Source organism: Suillus plorans, assembly GCF_016647745.1.
Source record: "Suillus plorans strain S12 chromosome Unknown HD556scaffold_14, whole genome shotgun sequence".
Classification (NCBI taxonomy): Eukaryota; Fungi; Basidiomycota; class Agaricomycetes; order Boletales; family Suillaceae; genus Suillus; species Suillus plorans.
In genome coordinates, this window is record NW_024537398.1 from 91133 (window position 1) to 105868 (window position 14736).

The window sequence follows — 14736 nt, forward strand, 5'->3', positions numbered from 1 at the left end:
TGGTTGCTGACCGGCTTGTTGGCTAGCTAATCGATAATTAAGTCTACAACGGCAATTAGTGTTGCTGTCGAATCGAGGTGACCTCGAGGTGAGTTTGATTCGGTTCGAAAATGAGGCAGTTCGATACAACTCGTTGTAATAAGCATCAAATCAGGAACGAACGGCCAAATGAGATGCTAAATCTGGCCTGTGACTTTGGTGATTCGTTAGAGTACTCCAGCAACCTCACATCTCTAGCATTTCAAATTCCTCAATATGTACCCTGTTCCTCCGTTGCCCGTCCTCGAATCTTTTGTTCTATAATATAATTATACCTATTTTCATCGGACCGCAGTACTGATTTAGCGCCGGAGGACAGGCGCCTGCAATGCTGTACAAATGTTGAGCAATTCTCAAGCGACGGGTGTCTAGGTCATCGCATTAGAAATTCATGCATCATACTGTGAGTTTAGTATCATATTCAGATGAGTTCTCGCCAGTGGAAACAATTCTGCAGTTTCTGCTATCCCTTCGGCATCTGAGCGCCAGTATGTGTGCTGCTACTAGCGCCGTCTCTCGTGCAGCTCAGGCTCAAGCTCACGCAGTTTCTCGCCTGTCAATTATCAACGTCACAATTTCGACGCTCAGCATCAGTCACACACGCGCACATGACTTCAAGGCAAAACCAGCCTTCGATTGAAGAACTCACTGCACAACGTGCTAAGGCACTTGGAGGACCGAAAAGATGCTCTGCATGAGCTTGAGCGTTATGAGCATGAACCAGTCACGTTCAATGCGGGCGAGCGTGTGACTGATCTCGTTCGCTTCTGGGAGGTGAGCTCGACTTTTCCTTCACCTAAAGAAGGCGCTAATCACCTGAGGAGCCGAAAAATCGGCCATTTGTGAAGTCGTAGATGCAAAAACGACCCAGACTAATGCGTCATTGTTATGACAGTAGACGTTGATGGTCCTGCCAAGAATATGGGATGAACGAAACTCTTGTTACTCATGTTGCTCAGAAGGTGGGCCTCGTCGAACGCTATGACTGCGTCGTCCTGGGAAAATACATGTGGCGTTTTCAGCACATCAGAGTAAGCGGTAACACGAGTGATGTGCCTTCCAATTTCGGCGTCTTGATCTTTTAATCTGTTCATGCTCGGCGTGAGCTAAGTTGGCTGGCATATGCAGACGCCAAATGCATTAGCATCATGCAAGTCAATATTTCGTGTGTACGATTTGGAGGCCATCACGCGTGGAATGTACCCGCGTACCCCAGCACCCATATCTGCACGGTCTTCGTAAGAACCAGAAAGAGAGGTTCGAGAAGAGTCACGCACCATTATGTCAAGTCTGATCCCCAGTAACTTGTGTGTACCAAAAGTACGCTCTTCACAAGCCAAAACATAACTTATGTTATCGATGTTGTTCCATTGCAAGAAATTCAAATAGATACTTGTCTATTCTCGGAACCAAATATTATATTGGGCGAGGAGTCGAGGAAACTGAGTTGTCACAACGTCTGGCAACCGCCTGAGAATAATCCATTGATAAATTACGACATCGATAGCAATGTTGTATCACGTTTGCAGTGTATGGGTAATTGCAATGCAGCCTAACTCTGTGGAGAAGCTCCATATTAGTAAATTCTAATCGATTGGGTGTCTTCGGGGACCCACTGCAAGTTCCAATGATAAGAATTCCATGTACACCTACGATGTGTCCAGCAAATATCTCCACATCCCGAAGAGCAAATTCACTAAAAATCCAAAAACAATTCCTACTTGTGTGCGCCGTCTAGTGTACCAGTCAGTATGTGATTACGGGAATTCATAAATAGAAAAAGAGACTGACGAAAATATGACACTCTCCCCACTCTCGTGCTCGCCCTCTTCCCAGAAAACTGCGGGTTTCGTTTCACGTAAGAAGAAGAATGGTATGATCGGGAAGAAAAACCCAATGACAATCCCGCGGAGAATGAGACTCTGTGAGGAAGCAGAAGAAAGGGAGGCTGTGTTGACATTATCCATAGAGTCTATCCATTGTTCTTCGAGAGCTCGCGCATGTTCGTCATCTGCGGTATGGTAAGCATATTTTCTGGTAAATTTAAGAGGACATACAGTCTTCCTCGTTCTCAAACTCAATGTCAAGATAATTTGATGACGATTGACTATGAAACTGCCGCCTGAAATTCGCAATGTCATCTTCAGAGAATCCTGCAGCAGCAAGCCTGTCAAATCCCCTCAGTGGTTGCAATTGAGCAACCTATGCGAAAAGCAATGAGCGAACACGAATCATTATATTCATCAGCCACGCACTTGTGGTTTCTCCTCTTCGCTCTCTCCAGGCTCGATCACGGGGCCAACAGAACAATGCAACCACGTCACCAGTTGATCATCCTTTGAAATCTCTTCAGAACGGGAAGAGGCACGGACTTGTCGCTCCTCGAGGGTTGTCAGCCATTCGTGAAGGAATGTTCCGTCCGTCAGCAGGCGCCCAGCATGTATGAGACGAAGCCGACGGTCTTTCAATTGTGGGAGACCATTAACTATCTGTATTTATCTGCACATAAGTCAAGTACCAATTATACTTTCAACCACGCACATTAGCTTTAACATCCCTGACTGTGTCCTTCAGACTGACTGTGAGATTAAAGTCGGGGATACCCTCAGTGAACCGAATCGTGAGGTCTCTGGAATCATCCGGCGGTGTCGAGGATGAGGGCTGCTCAAGGGGCGGGTCTATTTCACGCTGCTTCCCTTTGGCTTTCTCGCTGAGCATAGTCCCTACGCTTGCTGTAGTCCTTCGTCCAATCTGAAAGCAGTTGAAAGCGCTGTCATTGCACAGCTATAGGTCACGTGAGTATCAGACGTATTACATTCAAGATGACTAAGCTCTCCTTCAAGAGACTCGGTTCTCCACTACCTAGTACCTACCTCAATCTTATCCGGACCTCCTGTTTATTGCCCAACATGCCGCGTGCAGAAGGTCAGTCAGACTAACATTTATGAGCATGAATCTCGCTAATGTTTAATGTACAGTCGGAACTCCAAAGTATCTCGCCAACAAGATGAAATCCAAGGGCCTACAGCGCCTGCGGTGGTACTGCCAAGTCTGTGAGAAGCAGTGTCGAGATGAGAACGGCTTCAAGTGCCATGCTCAGTCAGAAGCACATCTTCGCCAGATGCTTGTCGTCGGCGAGAATGCCGGGCGGCATATCGCTGATTTCTCGAGCCAGTTCCAGCATGATTTCGTCCAACTTCTAAGCAGACGGTGCGTAGCTCTCCTTCAAACTGATACAAATTTCTAAACTTTGTTTGTCACTCGTTAGATATAACACGAAACGGGTGCGCATCAATCAAGTCTATCAAGAATTCATTCAAGACAAGAACCACCTTCACATGAACGCCACTCGTTGGGTAACCCTCACTGAGTTCGCCAAACATTTGGGACGCTCAGGTATTGCGCGCGTGGACGAGACCGAAAAAGGGTGGTTCATTGCGTGGATCGACAGCAGCCCGAAAGCTCTCGCAAAGCAAGAAGCCTCTATCAAAAAGGATCGAGCTACGCGGGACGATGAACAGCGGGAGCGCACTCTGATTGCAGAGCAGATTGAGAGGGCAAAGTTGGATAAAAAGGCGAGTGGTGAGGAAAGTGCGAGCCCCCCCGTTGAGGAGGGCCTCAAGAGAGAAGAGGGCGCGGAGAAGGTTGTTCTATCATTATCTGCAAAGCCAGTGGCTACATCAGATACAACAGCCAAAGTTGCTCTGACAGGGCTGAAGCTGACTGCCATAAAGCCCGGAGCGAATCCTCTCAAAGTTAATCCGTTGAAGCGACCTAACGTGTTCAAATCTGCGGCGCCTGCCAAGTCTGAGAGCTCAGAGGGTGGCGGTGGAAATGATAGGAAACGGCCTGCGCCGATGTCAGCTGCAGAACGGCTTATCATGGAGGAGCAAGAGCGTAAGCGCCGGCGGATGGATAGAGAAAGTGTAGTCTAAGTTTCAGCTGCGTACTGTATCATTTTACTTTATTCTTATTGCATTTTTCAGCTATTGCGGAAATATTTCTACTTAGACTGCGACTGCAGTGTGTCGATGCGTAACACGACTTGTCGTGTATACACCCCTGGCGGCTCCCATCAAACGAGGAATGTTACAGACCAATCCTACACATGATCCAATATTGTGACGGTTGTATACGATGGTAATCGCCGAATTTGGAACTACTTGGTTGTGGTCTCCTCCACAACTTCATACCACCCATTTGAGAATTCGTACTAATCCTGCCGGCATGTACGATCTGCCAGGTTATACCGTCGCGATAAATTCTTTCACTACTTTCAGATCAGCAGGGGATGAATCCGTGTCCACCAATGTCAACATGCAAGGCCTCAGACCGCACGGGATGCGAGGACAACATGGCAAGCGTTTCATCATCAAGAACTGGTAGCTCTGTCACATCTGACGGGTACGCGATAGTTTTAAATAATGCATTACGAAGGTCACCAGGCTGCCGATATCTATAGTAGTGCTGAGCTCTATAATCACGAGGTTTGTCGGTGCGACACCAGTTCTGGCTACGCGGTCGCAAGTTTCTTGCATACTATCTAGTATAATGTGCTGCAGTGGGAGAACATGAAGAAGTCTTCTATGGGAAGAAAGTATGGGTGACTGATTCTCATTGTATTTTAATATCTGCCATCAATTGCAAAGGACCAGGTTGGTTGCTAGTCATTCCGGATAATTTCCCCTTACCACTTGGTTCAAGCACAGGACCTTCGCTCCAGTAGTGATACAACAAGAAATAGGTTTGCCTGGACCTTTTACATACATATACCTCGAAACCCCTATATGCTAAATAAATACCACGACGGATCCTCCACCGAATTTCTTCTCCCTGTAGACCACTCGGCAAGCATTTCCCTACACAGTACTGCTAGTTGATATATGTATATGTTCCTGGAAAACAATAGAATTCAGGCTAGTTTCTGCATCGGAGTATGCCACGAGTTTGGCGTGGTGTTCTCGAACGCTCAGGACGAGGCGTGGTCCCAGCACAAACATCTGTACAACCGATAAAATTTGAAGAGCACCATCAAGTGTCAGAGCTCCAATATAATTTGAATTCTATAAAACTGATGAGCAGTGGTTACACGCAGATGTTGGGGACAGGTCGGCGCACCGCCATTTCTGGAGAGAGATAAGGATAAGCAAGCTGGAGGCAAGAGACACCAGCAAAGCTAACATGTGCGGAACTTGAGCAGAAAAATATAACCGCGTTCACATTACAAGCTCACCTTGCAAAATAAAGAACGTGAGATTGTATCAGCACTCCGACACAGTCCCCGATGGTCAATCCTGTCGATAGGCCGAGTCGTCGCAGCTCACGGAAGTGTTTCACAGCCACCCAGACTGAAAGACACAGCGCGAGGAACTCCCAAACAGTCTTGAGCATCCAAGCCATGGAGTTCAGAAGCTGCGCGTACCCTCTATATACATAATATCACATATACGTGCCAGAGAGTATCAACTCCTCTGGTGTTTGTCCAATGAGCCGTGTTCTTCAAGTCAACTGGCAAATGCACTTACCATGTACAAGGTGATCGTTTAGTTCTATTGCTGTGATTACTCCGGAGGTGATGTTTACAGACAGGAAGATAGTAATAAGGAACATAAGCATTTTTCTAGATCCCTGATACATGGCATGCAACCGAGCAATCATGATGACTTGCATCGTGTGTCGGTCAGGTCAATATCAGAGAGGTATTGCACCCGGGTAACTCACCGCCCAACATGGCGATCAAGGCCATAGTTATCCCTCTTATTGCGTAGTATGCGATAGTGCCTAAAACTTCCAATTAGTGAACGCCCTCGCATCAGTATCAAAGACTCCGACTCACACCTATTGAGTCATTATGTTCAGCCAAGTTCAATGGTTGGAATCCGACTCACCGGGCCCCCTGCATATGAGCGTATTGATTGGATTGGAATGAGATGGTTGCAGAATACTTACTGCATCTGTCAGCGATACCGGTGGCATAGCTTCTGTGTCTCGCCGGTCAGAAAAAATGAAATACAGCGCATAAGAGACATACGCAGAAAATGGACACTAATTGTCAAAGATGAGCTATTAGCACAGTGTAAAGCTGTTGGTCTTGACACATGCAGAAAATACGGTAATCCAATATAGCGTATCTAGAACATTTTGGAGTTAGCACAAGTTGCCCACCACGCCAAAGCACAATACGAGTACTAACAATCAGATACAGCACGGTCATGAGAGACCAACGCTGTCTCTGTCGCGAATTCATTGCATGCTCTTGTTTTCTTCTGATACGGAGTCTTGTCACTCACCCAGATGAGTTCAATCTATGACACCATTCTTAGCGAGTTGGCTGCTGCGGCAATAATATCGACGTACCTCTTGTCCGAGTGTTAAGACTAGAAATGTCATGAGAATATCAGCGATTTTTGAACACTGTCCGGCTCACCCCAATCGTATACCATCACGACGCCCGCTGCAACTGCGAAACTGCATATCAACGTTGGATCTAAACATCCTGATGCGACGAACCCATCCAATAGTCGAAAAAAATAATCCAAATTGATTGTCGGCCACCAACTGGGATCATTTGAGACGTATGTCATGTTCGAGGGATGGGAGTGAGCGAGTGGGGAAGGTTAGTGGTGTATAACGACAGCGTTCGTGCTAGATATACCACCGTTCAGCATTTTTATAGTATAATGGAGATGTATATTTGATCCCGCCTCGAGACCCTTGATCGGGAAGCCCCGAAGTAGAATTTGATTTACAGCTAACATCATTTTTGTTCATGGTATAACGAAAACATTTTCTATATATGATCATATGTCGGCATATATGACAATATCTCGTAGCGGCTCACCAGTCCTCTGATGCATAGGATCACATCTTCACGCGATGAAGCGCACGGTAACCATTCCATTCTCCATCTTTCCATGGAAAGCCTCAGCCTGGGCGATACAATCGCCATAACCTAGAAGACTTGCTATATCCGCCCTTTTTGTGGTTCTCCGAGCGCTTCAGATGCAAAAATATTGTTAGGTGTTTACCATGGAGTTTGATGTTGATATTCTGTCGTTCGAGAAGCTCTACTGTTGCAGTGGCTGTCTTGACTCCGGAATTCTAGTGTAGGTCCATCCTGTGTTGGCGCAGATCAGTGACATCGAGTATTGGATACATGAATCTATGGTATACTTACCTGTGGCAACACCAAACATAATCATAATGCACATGAGGCGGGGTCTCCCATATGGGTTCTTGAAGCTTTTAATCAAAAGCCCGCGGTCCGCGGCGCTGCCTTTGGCGTTTGCGGAGTCAAAAAATGAGCCAGCCAACTTGTGGCGGTTACCGTGATCGAGGATACTAGTACTGGAACCGGCCACGACTAGCCATGACCTCGAACTGGACCTAGATGGCCGCCTGTCGGGCCAAGCCTTAGACGTCTGTTTTCAAAAATATGCGCAATCGCAAAAGCTGAAACTTGTGCGTCGGAAATGCCCGGCAAGGACCCCGTAAGCACATCAGCAGTATCCCAAAAGCACGTCGAGCGCGAATTGTTTTGCAACGCATGATATGATGTCGTGACTGCTGCGCCAAGATCTCGTACACGAAGTGGATTGGACTTATGGGAGCCTTCAGTTTCTGAGAAAAGGGTTCAAGGCTCGAAAGTAAATCCAGGAAGAAAAAAAGTGTGGTCACGGTGCATGACACGATGCAGTACAAGCTGCAAAAATAGGTTTTGCGGTAAGCGCTCATTCTGTAACGTAACGCAGCTGGCGCTGACACTAGCCAAATAGTACGTCTCCTCCGGGTCAACTTGGTGGAGTTAAGCTTGAAGCTTGCCAGGCCTCATTTTCATGGTTCTGTACCTACGGGCGATCCTGACCGGGCTAGGCTTCCTGTTCAATACAACTGCACCACATATCCGGTCCATCGTACGCCAATGTATCTTCTTCATCCGCAAGTCAGGTATCCGTCCTGCACAGTCTGGCTTGCAAAAGCTTTTGAGCCGTCTCCTTGCATGCTATCAGAAGATTTCACCAAAGAACAGTAATGCAGAACCTGAGACAACACATTTTATAGCTGCGAGCACCATCCATCCGGTCCTTGCGCCAGTAAACGATCCGAGTCAGAGCTCACCTATCCAGGCAAACCAGCTTCAAGTTCAGGTCAGTCAACATCCTGCTCAAGGTTCCAGCACTTCCATCGATTCCCGGTCACCGTCTACGTTGCCAACGGAATGGGATTTTAAAAGGTTCAAACCGTTGGCTCCGCAGCTTTGTCAGAGATACAAAGGAAGGGTACTTGTGTATGCTTTTTTTTCTATCAGGTTCTCTTGATCTCAACTATTCTATTGGTCATGATATAGAAGGAGTGACATTGAGACCAAGCCTATCCCAGCCAAAAAGAAGGATTTTTCAGAAACGCCTGTTGACGGTTGGGAAAGTGTCGTACATCCGGAGGGAGCGCTGTACTTCTATGATGCCACTCGGGTATGTTTTGGTGTCTCATTTTGATTATTTGCCTGCGTTTATAATTTTTCTAAAGCACGTTTTCACGGACGCAAATTTGAGGAGCAAAAGGCTTCTCAAGGCCATCAATCATCTGGCTTACCAACTACTCTTGAAAGCCAGTGATATAATCGATGACTCGACACATCTGGTTCTAGAGTTGCAAGCGAAAGAAGACGCATGTAATTATTACTTCGTGCAACACGATAAACGACTCTTGTTTTGGCTGCAGGATTTCGATGAGCCCATATGCATCTACGAACATGTCAAGGGTGTTAAATCGGATACTCACATCAGTGGGTGTCTCTTGACTCTCTTGAATAAGGTTAACTTATCGGCAAACAACAGAAATCGCCCTTGAGGCACAGTATTGGTTCGTCGATTGCATTGTGTACGTAGCTTATCGCTCATTTTGCCCTACATCTCTAACGATGTATTCAGTTTAAAAGTTATCGTTGGCCGACATCATGATCGTGAAGGATGCACTGTGAACTATACCCGAGCAATGCTCCCATCCAGCCTCAGATTGCCACAGAACTCAAGCATGTTCTCCTTCACGCACACTCAGGTTGGTTATTCCCAGCTAGTCTTCGCGCAACGATGAATTGGGACATCTTTGTAGACTTTCTGACATCCGATACCTCTGTTGCTCCCTATGACCTCTCTACGCTACAAAGCATGCTGGACCTTTCAAACAATCTCGTGGAATACGTAGGGCCTCTAACACCATCTAGTGATGAGTGTGTGGAATTGCCTGCTCATCTCATGTGTGTACTAGGTGCGCTATATATTCCTCCTGAAGCATTCTTCCACTTACACACCGGAAGCTCGCCTGATGCGGTTGTTCGGTGAGCATAGAAACCGTGCAAGAGACAATGGGCAAGGTCACTGAATCGACCCTTCAGCTCGTTCAAAATTCTTGAACTTCTATGGACAAGCCAGCGCGCGTCTCAATGCTAACCAGTCGGTCTACGAAGTCGAACAAAGTAGACAAAAAGGCACATTTCGACTTAGGCTTGCGAACGTGTTCCTCTGGGGCGCACCAGCTGCACAGTACAAATTCCTGAAAAACACATGGGTAGACAACATTTTGAACTATCCTAAGTGGTACAAGCACATTAACAGACTCAATGGCGACTGGAGCAACGTTACCATCTTTGTAAGCGGTTTTCTTAAACTACCACTTGTCATTATCAACTTTTTTTTGGTAAGTCCACTGTGATGTTGGCAGTTGATGTTAGTTTTCTGTGCGCTCCCGGGGTTATCAATGCAGCAGCCATGGTCATATATTTGTCCACGATGTGCTCTGTCAGTTCTTTGGTGGTTTCCATACTTCTCGCTGTCGAGAGCCGCGGATGGGGCACAGACTCCGCTGAAGGCGCCGTGCGTTGCCTGTTGCATGCTAAAAGGTGTATAATGCTCATTTGTCCTTCAAGGCATCGTTCATGGCCCGAATGATCCACACACAATCAGACGTCGAAGCGCTAGCGATCATGTACAGCCTTCCATATGCATACTTAATCTGGGGGTAAGCAATATTTGTGCATCGCATGATTCAAGGTTTATTCACGTCCACGCAGAATGTTTTGCTTCGTTACCGCTCTGGGCATTTATGTTTTCCACTCGACAAATCCAGCAACACTGGTTGTTGTAGGTCTTTGCTGGGTTGCTGCTACGGCCTTGACACTATGGCCCGCGTGGTGGGGTAAATTCGTTATAACACCATGGTCCGTTCCATCCAGGAAGGGAGGACATGTGAAGGAGACTGTTTGAGCTTGGTCGTTGTAGGGCACGGGGTATGGAGGATGAGTGATCACGTACCCTGGGACACGCAGGCTTGGCGCTGACCCCAGACAGCGCGCACTCGTCGTAGTCGGCGACGTGCGGAGGCCTGAAACTCGATGCGTAGTTACCAATTATGCGCATTTCAAGATGACGTCCCTTCATACAAGCCCGGTGATACGATCATCATGGCGACCGAGCTGCATGATGCTTTGGAACAAGCTGTCAGGCTTGTGGAGGACAGCTCTAGCAGATACACGTAGCTTTGCCATGGCAGCCCCGCGGCGAATGTAAGATGATTTTGTATATCATTTATTCTGACTCGGAGTTATGACTATTCCACTGTTTCCTCTAGTTCTAGATATTACTATGTAAGTTTTGTATGGATATTGATGTACCCTCCTCCTTGTTAATCCAAACTCTACCATCTCCCCGCTCGAGGATACCTTTGGCGTCCTTCAGTACCTTGACCTTTTCATCTGAAGGGAGCACAGAATTGTAACTGTTACTCTGAGCGCGATCCGTAACAATTTATTTGCTAGCAGGAAGATGATATGTCCACTCTGCCTCCTCCTGGGGATGGAACAAGGACTCGGGATACTCAGGTGTAGAGAACGGGGTACGAAAAGCTATGTACATCACAGCAAGTAGTAGGCGGTTTGTCGAATGCTGGACTATCAGTCGATCATCTGCTATTTCACGCAGTGGTTCAAGTAGCTGAGCTACGGAAAGTAGTCACATTCGCGAACAACTATCAGCCAAAGAAGTTTGAGCTCGTATTTTACGTAACGAACTTTCTATTTCGGGTCTGGTAATGGGGTTCGAACTCGAACAGAACTTAAGTTTAACAGGCCTTATCATTTGGTCCACACGAACCTATAATCATGGCTTGGGTTCGAAGGTGACTGGTGAGGCCTAGGAAGCATAGCTACTAGGTTCGAGTTCAACGAAAATCTACCCGAACCGGACAACCGGAATACAGCAACTCTAGCCCCAGCTAAACGTTGCTGAGCCCCTAATGCCCGGCCCGCGGTGACTGCGCAACTTAATTGTCGTGTCACAACCCCCGAAGAGCCGAAAATACTAGTACGCTTGTCAAGTGTGCCAAGACAAAAACAAAGGTAATATGCAGCCTATCTGATCTCTACATCGACTGATTCATCGCACAGTACAAATATTAATCGAACAGGCAGTATTACAAGAGTCATGAATGTGAAATGAAAAATGCAGACCACGAGCAGACTTTGAAGGCGAGGCATTTAACAGCACATCTCGCATGGGCAGCCTGAATGTCACAAGTCAGCGCCGTTCTAACTGTAAAAGGGACGTAAGACGCACAGATGATATCTGCGCCACACTCGCAACATTCCTGAAATGATGGTCGCAGTCAGATTAACCCCAAAAGAATCGCTATATCCACCAATCACCTTGCAGCACTCTATATGAGGAGTTTTAGTCGACAGCTTCCAAGTATCATTGGGGGTCTGGACTCACCGAAGCACAGGAAACACTCGAGTGCACCAAGGAAGCAGTCCTAGGTAAAGCGAGCAAAGATCAACCACCATTCTCGACCTTCAACTTTTGAGAAACTGTACTTTGGCAGCTCCTCCTCCTCGGAGACGCTTAGCGTGGTGCTCCTGGTGGCTCTGACTGTTCTTGGCAGGAGCAGGGTTTACAGCATCTATTCAAAGCGACCCGTAGCCCATGAATGATATGTCTTATATTAGTTGCAAAAAACATACTCATTTGAATGGCAGCCTGGGGTTGGTTGGTGGTAGCTTTAGCGGTGGACTCCATGTCGTTGTTGAATGTGATTTTTGGGGTAAAGGGCGAAATTCGGGAGAGAAATCAAAGGGCTGGTTCAGTTGTAATTGTGAGGGCCTTATATGGTGCCCCTGGTCCCACATTACGCGACAGAACCGGAAACACGTGCCTAATGATGTCAACTAAAAGCTACGCGATCACCTTGTGCGATCTATTATAGTCGCTTCTAAAAATTGTACCCTAGCGGCTATGTAGCTCCCCGTCGTCATCCATGACGACGACTGTGGAGGCCAGAGCATGCGCAGCGATCAGCGATACATCTTTCGGACGAACCATCCACCACTGGGAGTAGAAGGGTTAGCGCACTGGAAATGCGTGTACTTGTCCTGTTGGCAGTTGAAAGAAACGTGTATCGGCGATCTAACGCTGTAGGCCCATGACACCCTCATTGCCAACCGCAGGGTGCCTACTACCGACAGTAGCCGAATGCCCTGCAACCCTTCTTGGTGTTCAATCAAATCATAGCCGGAGTATCTTCCGTTCCGACCCCGTGACGGGGCAATAGGTTTACCCGTCGGATCGCACTGTGCCAAACACACAAGCCCTAGTTGCATACAAATTTCAAGCTTCCTTCGGTGAGTCGAGTGTTTCTTATTCTCTGCTTCTTCAAGTTGGCTACTTGGCAGCTGTGAAAGCACTCAACATTAAGATTCTTGCCTCATGTGTAGGGTCCTGCATACTAGGCTTGTCTTCCAATTCAAGATCTGCAACCGATGAGACGCAGGTCTTGTGAGCAGCGATATAACAAGGCTCGTTATCGTAAATCATACACTAGATTGACAGGTATATGTTTCAGCTTGAAGCTATTTTGGTACGGTCTCATGTATGCTGCAGATAGAACACGCGTTCGAGTTTTTTTACAGTTTGTCCCCAGTGTCAAGGAGGGTTTCTTGTTCAAAATCATGTAACATCGGTGGCCTACTAAATCATCTTGCTGTAAGGATCTCTTGTGTATGACGTCACGCCCCTCTAGGACTCGAGGTTTAAAAATATCCTAACATGTACAGGCCCTCCCACGAATAACATGATGGTGTTTACTTTGTGGTGCTGCAGACGATAAGAACCTTGGGAATATCCTTTTCCCCCACAGACACTAGAGATGAAGCTCACCTTCAAACCACCTCATGTGCGTAACACCGTGATTACAAATGAACAGGGTCATGTTCTGTACTCGACCTCGACCGCCTTCACGTTCGATACTCGTGTGACCGTCGTCAAGAAGCACGTCCCAAACGAATTCAATATCGGCAAAGTAGAATCGTCAGAAATCCTCGCAAAGATCGAGTGGCACACATTTGCCTCAACTGTCATCAAGTATGACGGGATGGATTTGTTGGCGTCTCAGTTCATTCCGAATAAGGGGATTCTTGGACGGTGAGAGCGTAATACATATGAGCCGTTTCACTTGTTTCAATACTTTACAGGCGGCGTGTTTTCCGAGGTCCCGATGGACTGTTATACAAGTGGAAGATCGGCCCGCGCAATTGCACTGTAAGTCAGCTGCGCTTATTTTCAATCGCTTTCAACAAAAATGTATAACGTGATGCATAACTGTCAGCTCATGCTCGACGGCAAGGAAGTCGCACGGCATCACCCGATGGTTATTGGTTTCAACAAGCCAGGACATGAAGCATACCTAGAGGTCTTTTCGCCAGTCGAACATATGTTGGACCTGGTAGTGCTGACGTTCATATATGTGGAGAAGCTGCGACGAGGAACTCAGGAGGCCCCTGGAACGGATCGCATGCATGCACCGATTGAACCAGCTAATTAGCTTCAATATGAAAGGCTTATGCGAAGAAGGTGAGATGAACTATCTCCGCATCATGACCGATGCGAAGGCTGAATAGTTTGCAGAATATTGTACATCCCTCTACGATCTTCGCAACGCCTGCTTGGAGCGTTTTACACGCAGGGGGACGACTGATCGTGAGTAGTATTAGAGGCAGACGGGGGCGCGCGAGGGAATACCTTAGCACCAATGTGACCCAGAACAATTGCCTACCAATGTAAAGAGATGTTCTAGTAATTGTGAGGCTTGTGTCCGAGTCATGGACCATACGTAGGGTTATCTACGATCGGTACTCAAACGTTCATGCATACATCAGGTACAAGCATCGAAGTGCTTGATCATGAGCAAGTTCTGTGCTTTTTCTGGCATGATACAGAAACACTTGAATTACGTCGACGTCAAACAATCAAGTATACACCAGCTCTGTCGTGCCAGGACGTTTGTCGACTACGATGGCTGTAACCTGAGTTCTGCCGCTCAGAAGAGTGTCCGCGGAAGTTTGCATGAACTCAGCGGTATTGTTGCATTGCGGTTACTGGATGATCGATACATTTCCTGGATGCATGCTGATATGCAAGTCGTGGTCTTTGGGTTGTCATGCTAGCCTGCTGCATGCGATGCCCTAGGTTCATCCAAACAATATCATAATGCGACCAGTGCGAAGACACCTGAAACCACGAGCTAAGAAATCAGCTGCAGAAGATCTAGAGTCTTCTTGGGCGTATTGTGATCTGTGACAAGATGTTTCACAAGGCAGGCAAAATAAAATCAAAACGTGTTTACGCATCTTCTTCCATTATGCTTCGTATC

At 47.1% G+C, this 14736-nt stretch overlaps 7 protein-coding genes across 7 annotated transcripts; 3 read left to right on the forward strand and 4 right to left on the reverse strand.

Annotated features, from left to right (window-relative positions):
* Positions 1 to 1436: 1436 nt before the first annotated feature.
* On the reverse strand, positions 1437 to 2817 carry HD556DRAFT_216813 (DUF2407 C-terminal domain-containing protein). Its single transcript, XM_041309921.1, has 5 exons — positions 2581 to 2817; positions 2295 to 2528; positions 2097 to 2241; positions 1831 to 2050; positions 1437 to 1773 (listed from the first exon to the last, which is right to left on the reverse strand). Exons 1-5 carry the CDS (start codon positions 2755 to 2757, stop codon positions 1689 to 1691), a joined length of 861 nt encoding a protein of 286 aa, XP_041162885.1. The 5' UTR covers positions 2758 to 2817; the 3' UTR covers positions 1437 to 1688.
* A 131-nt stretch (positions 2818 to 2948) lies between these two features.
* HD556DRAFT_1440408 (domain of Kin17 curved DNA-binding protein-domain-containing protein) lies at positions 2949 to 3974 on the forward strand (the record flags this gene model as incomplete). Its single annotated transcript, XM_041306111.1, has 3 exons — positions 2949 to 2964; positions 3018 to 3249; positions 3308 to 3974. 3 exons carry the CDS (start codon positions 2949 to 2951, stop codon positions 3972 to 3974), a joined length of 915 nt encoding a protein of 304 aa, XP_041162886.1.
* Positions 3975 to 4898: 924 nt separating this feature from the next.
* HD556DRAFT_1525677 (uncharacterized protein) lies at positions 4899 to 5674 on the reverse strand (the record flags this gene model as incomplete). The annotated part of the gene is made up of 4 exons (XM_041309280.1): positions 5565 to 5674; positions 5273 to 5510; positions 5158 to 5215; positions 4899 to 5102 (listed from the first exon to the last, which is right to left on the reverse strand). Exons 2-4 carry the CDS (start codon positions 5437 to 5439, stop codon positions 4899 to 4901), a joined length of 429 nt encoding a protein of 142 aa, XP_041162887.1. The 5' UTR covers positions 5440 to 5510; positions 5565 to 5674.
* On the reverse strand, positions 5595 to 7033 carry HD556DRAFT_217022 (uncharacterized protein). Its single transcript, XM_041309922.1, has 10 exons — positions 6881 to 7033; positions 6467 to 6829; positions 6397 to 6416; positions 6330 to 6344; positions 6233 to 6271; positions 6071 to 6170; positions 5989 to 6017; positions 5928 to 5935; positions 5761 to 5820; positions 5595 to 5702 (listed from the first exon to the last, which is right to left on the reverse strand). The coding sequence occupies exons 2-10, from the start codon at positions 6621 to 6623 to the stop codon at positions 5660 to 5662; spliced, it is 471 nt and encodes a 156-aa protein (XP_041162888.1). The 5' UTR covers positions 6624 to 6829; positions 6881 to 7033; the 3' UTR covers positions 5595 to 5659.
* A 513-nt stretch (positions 7034 to 7546) lies between these two features.
* HD556DRAFT_216794 (uncharacterized protein) lies at positions 7547 to 10571 on the forward strand. Its single transcript, XM_041309920.1, has 12 exons — positions 7547 to 7761; positions 7864 to 8326; positions 8387 to 8510; positions 8566 to 8824; positions 8877 to 8901; positions 9008 to 9096; positions 9151 to 9306; positions 9356 to 9376; positions 9434 to 9687; positions 9741 to 9911; positions 9965 to 10056; positions 10109 to 10571. The coding sequence occupies exons 1-12, from the start codon at positions 7722 to 7724 to the stop codon at positions 10299 to 10301; spliced, it is 1887 nt and encodes a 628-aa protein (XP_041162889.1). The 5' UTR covers positions 7547 to 7721; the 3' UTR covers positions 10302 to 10571.
* An 804-nt stretch (positions 10572 to 11375) lies between these two features.
* On the reverse strand, positions 11376 to 12209 carry HD556DRAFT_1352698 (uncharacterized protein). The gene is made up of 6 exons (XM_041302405.1): positions 12053 to 12209; positions 11906 to 11991; positions 11805 to 11844; positions 11738 to 11748; positions 11649 to 11679; positions 11376 to 11595 (listed from the first exon to the last, which is right to left on the reverse strand). Exons 1-6 carry the CDS (start codon positions 12105 to 12107, stop codon positions 11570 to 11572), a joined length of 249 nt encoding a protein of 82 aa, XP_041162890.1. The 5' UTR covers positions 12108 to 12209; the 3' UTR covers positions 11376 to 11569.
* An 824-nt stretch (positions 12210 to 13033) lies between these two features.
* Positions 13034 to 14114, forward strand: HD556DRAFT_217192 (uncharacterized protein). Its single transcript, XM_041309923.1, has 4 exons — positions 13034 to 13508; positions 13559 to 13625; positions 13693 to 13937; positions 13992 to 14114. The coding sequence occupies exons 1-3, from the start codon at positions 13234 to 13236 to the stop codon at positions 13906 to 13908; spliced, it is 558 nt and encodes a 185-aa protein (XP_041162891.1). The 5' UTR covers positions 13034 to 13233; the 3' UTR covers positions 13909 to 13937; positions 13992 to 14114.
* The last annotated feature ends 622 nt before the right edge of the window (positions 14115 to 14736 follow it).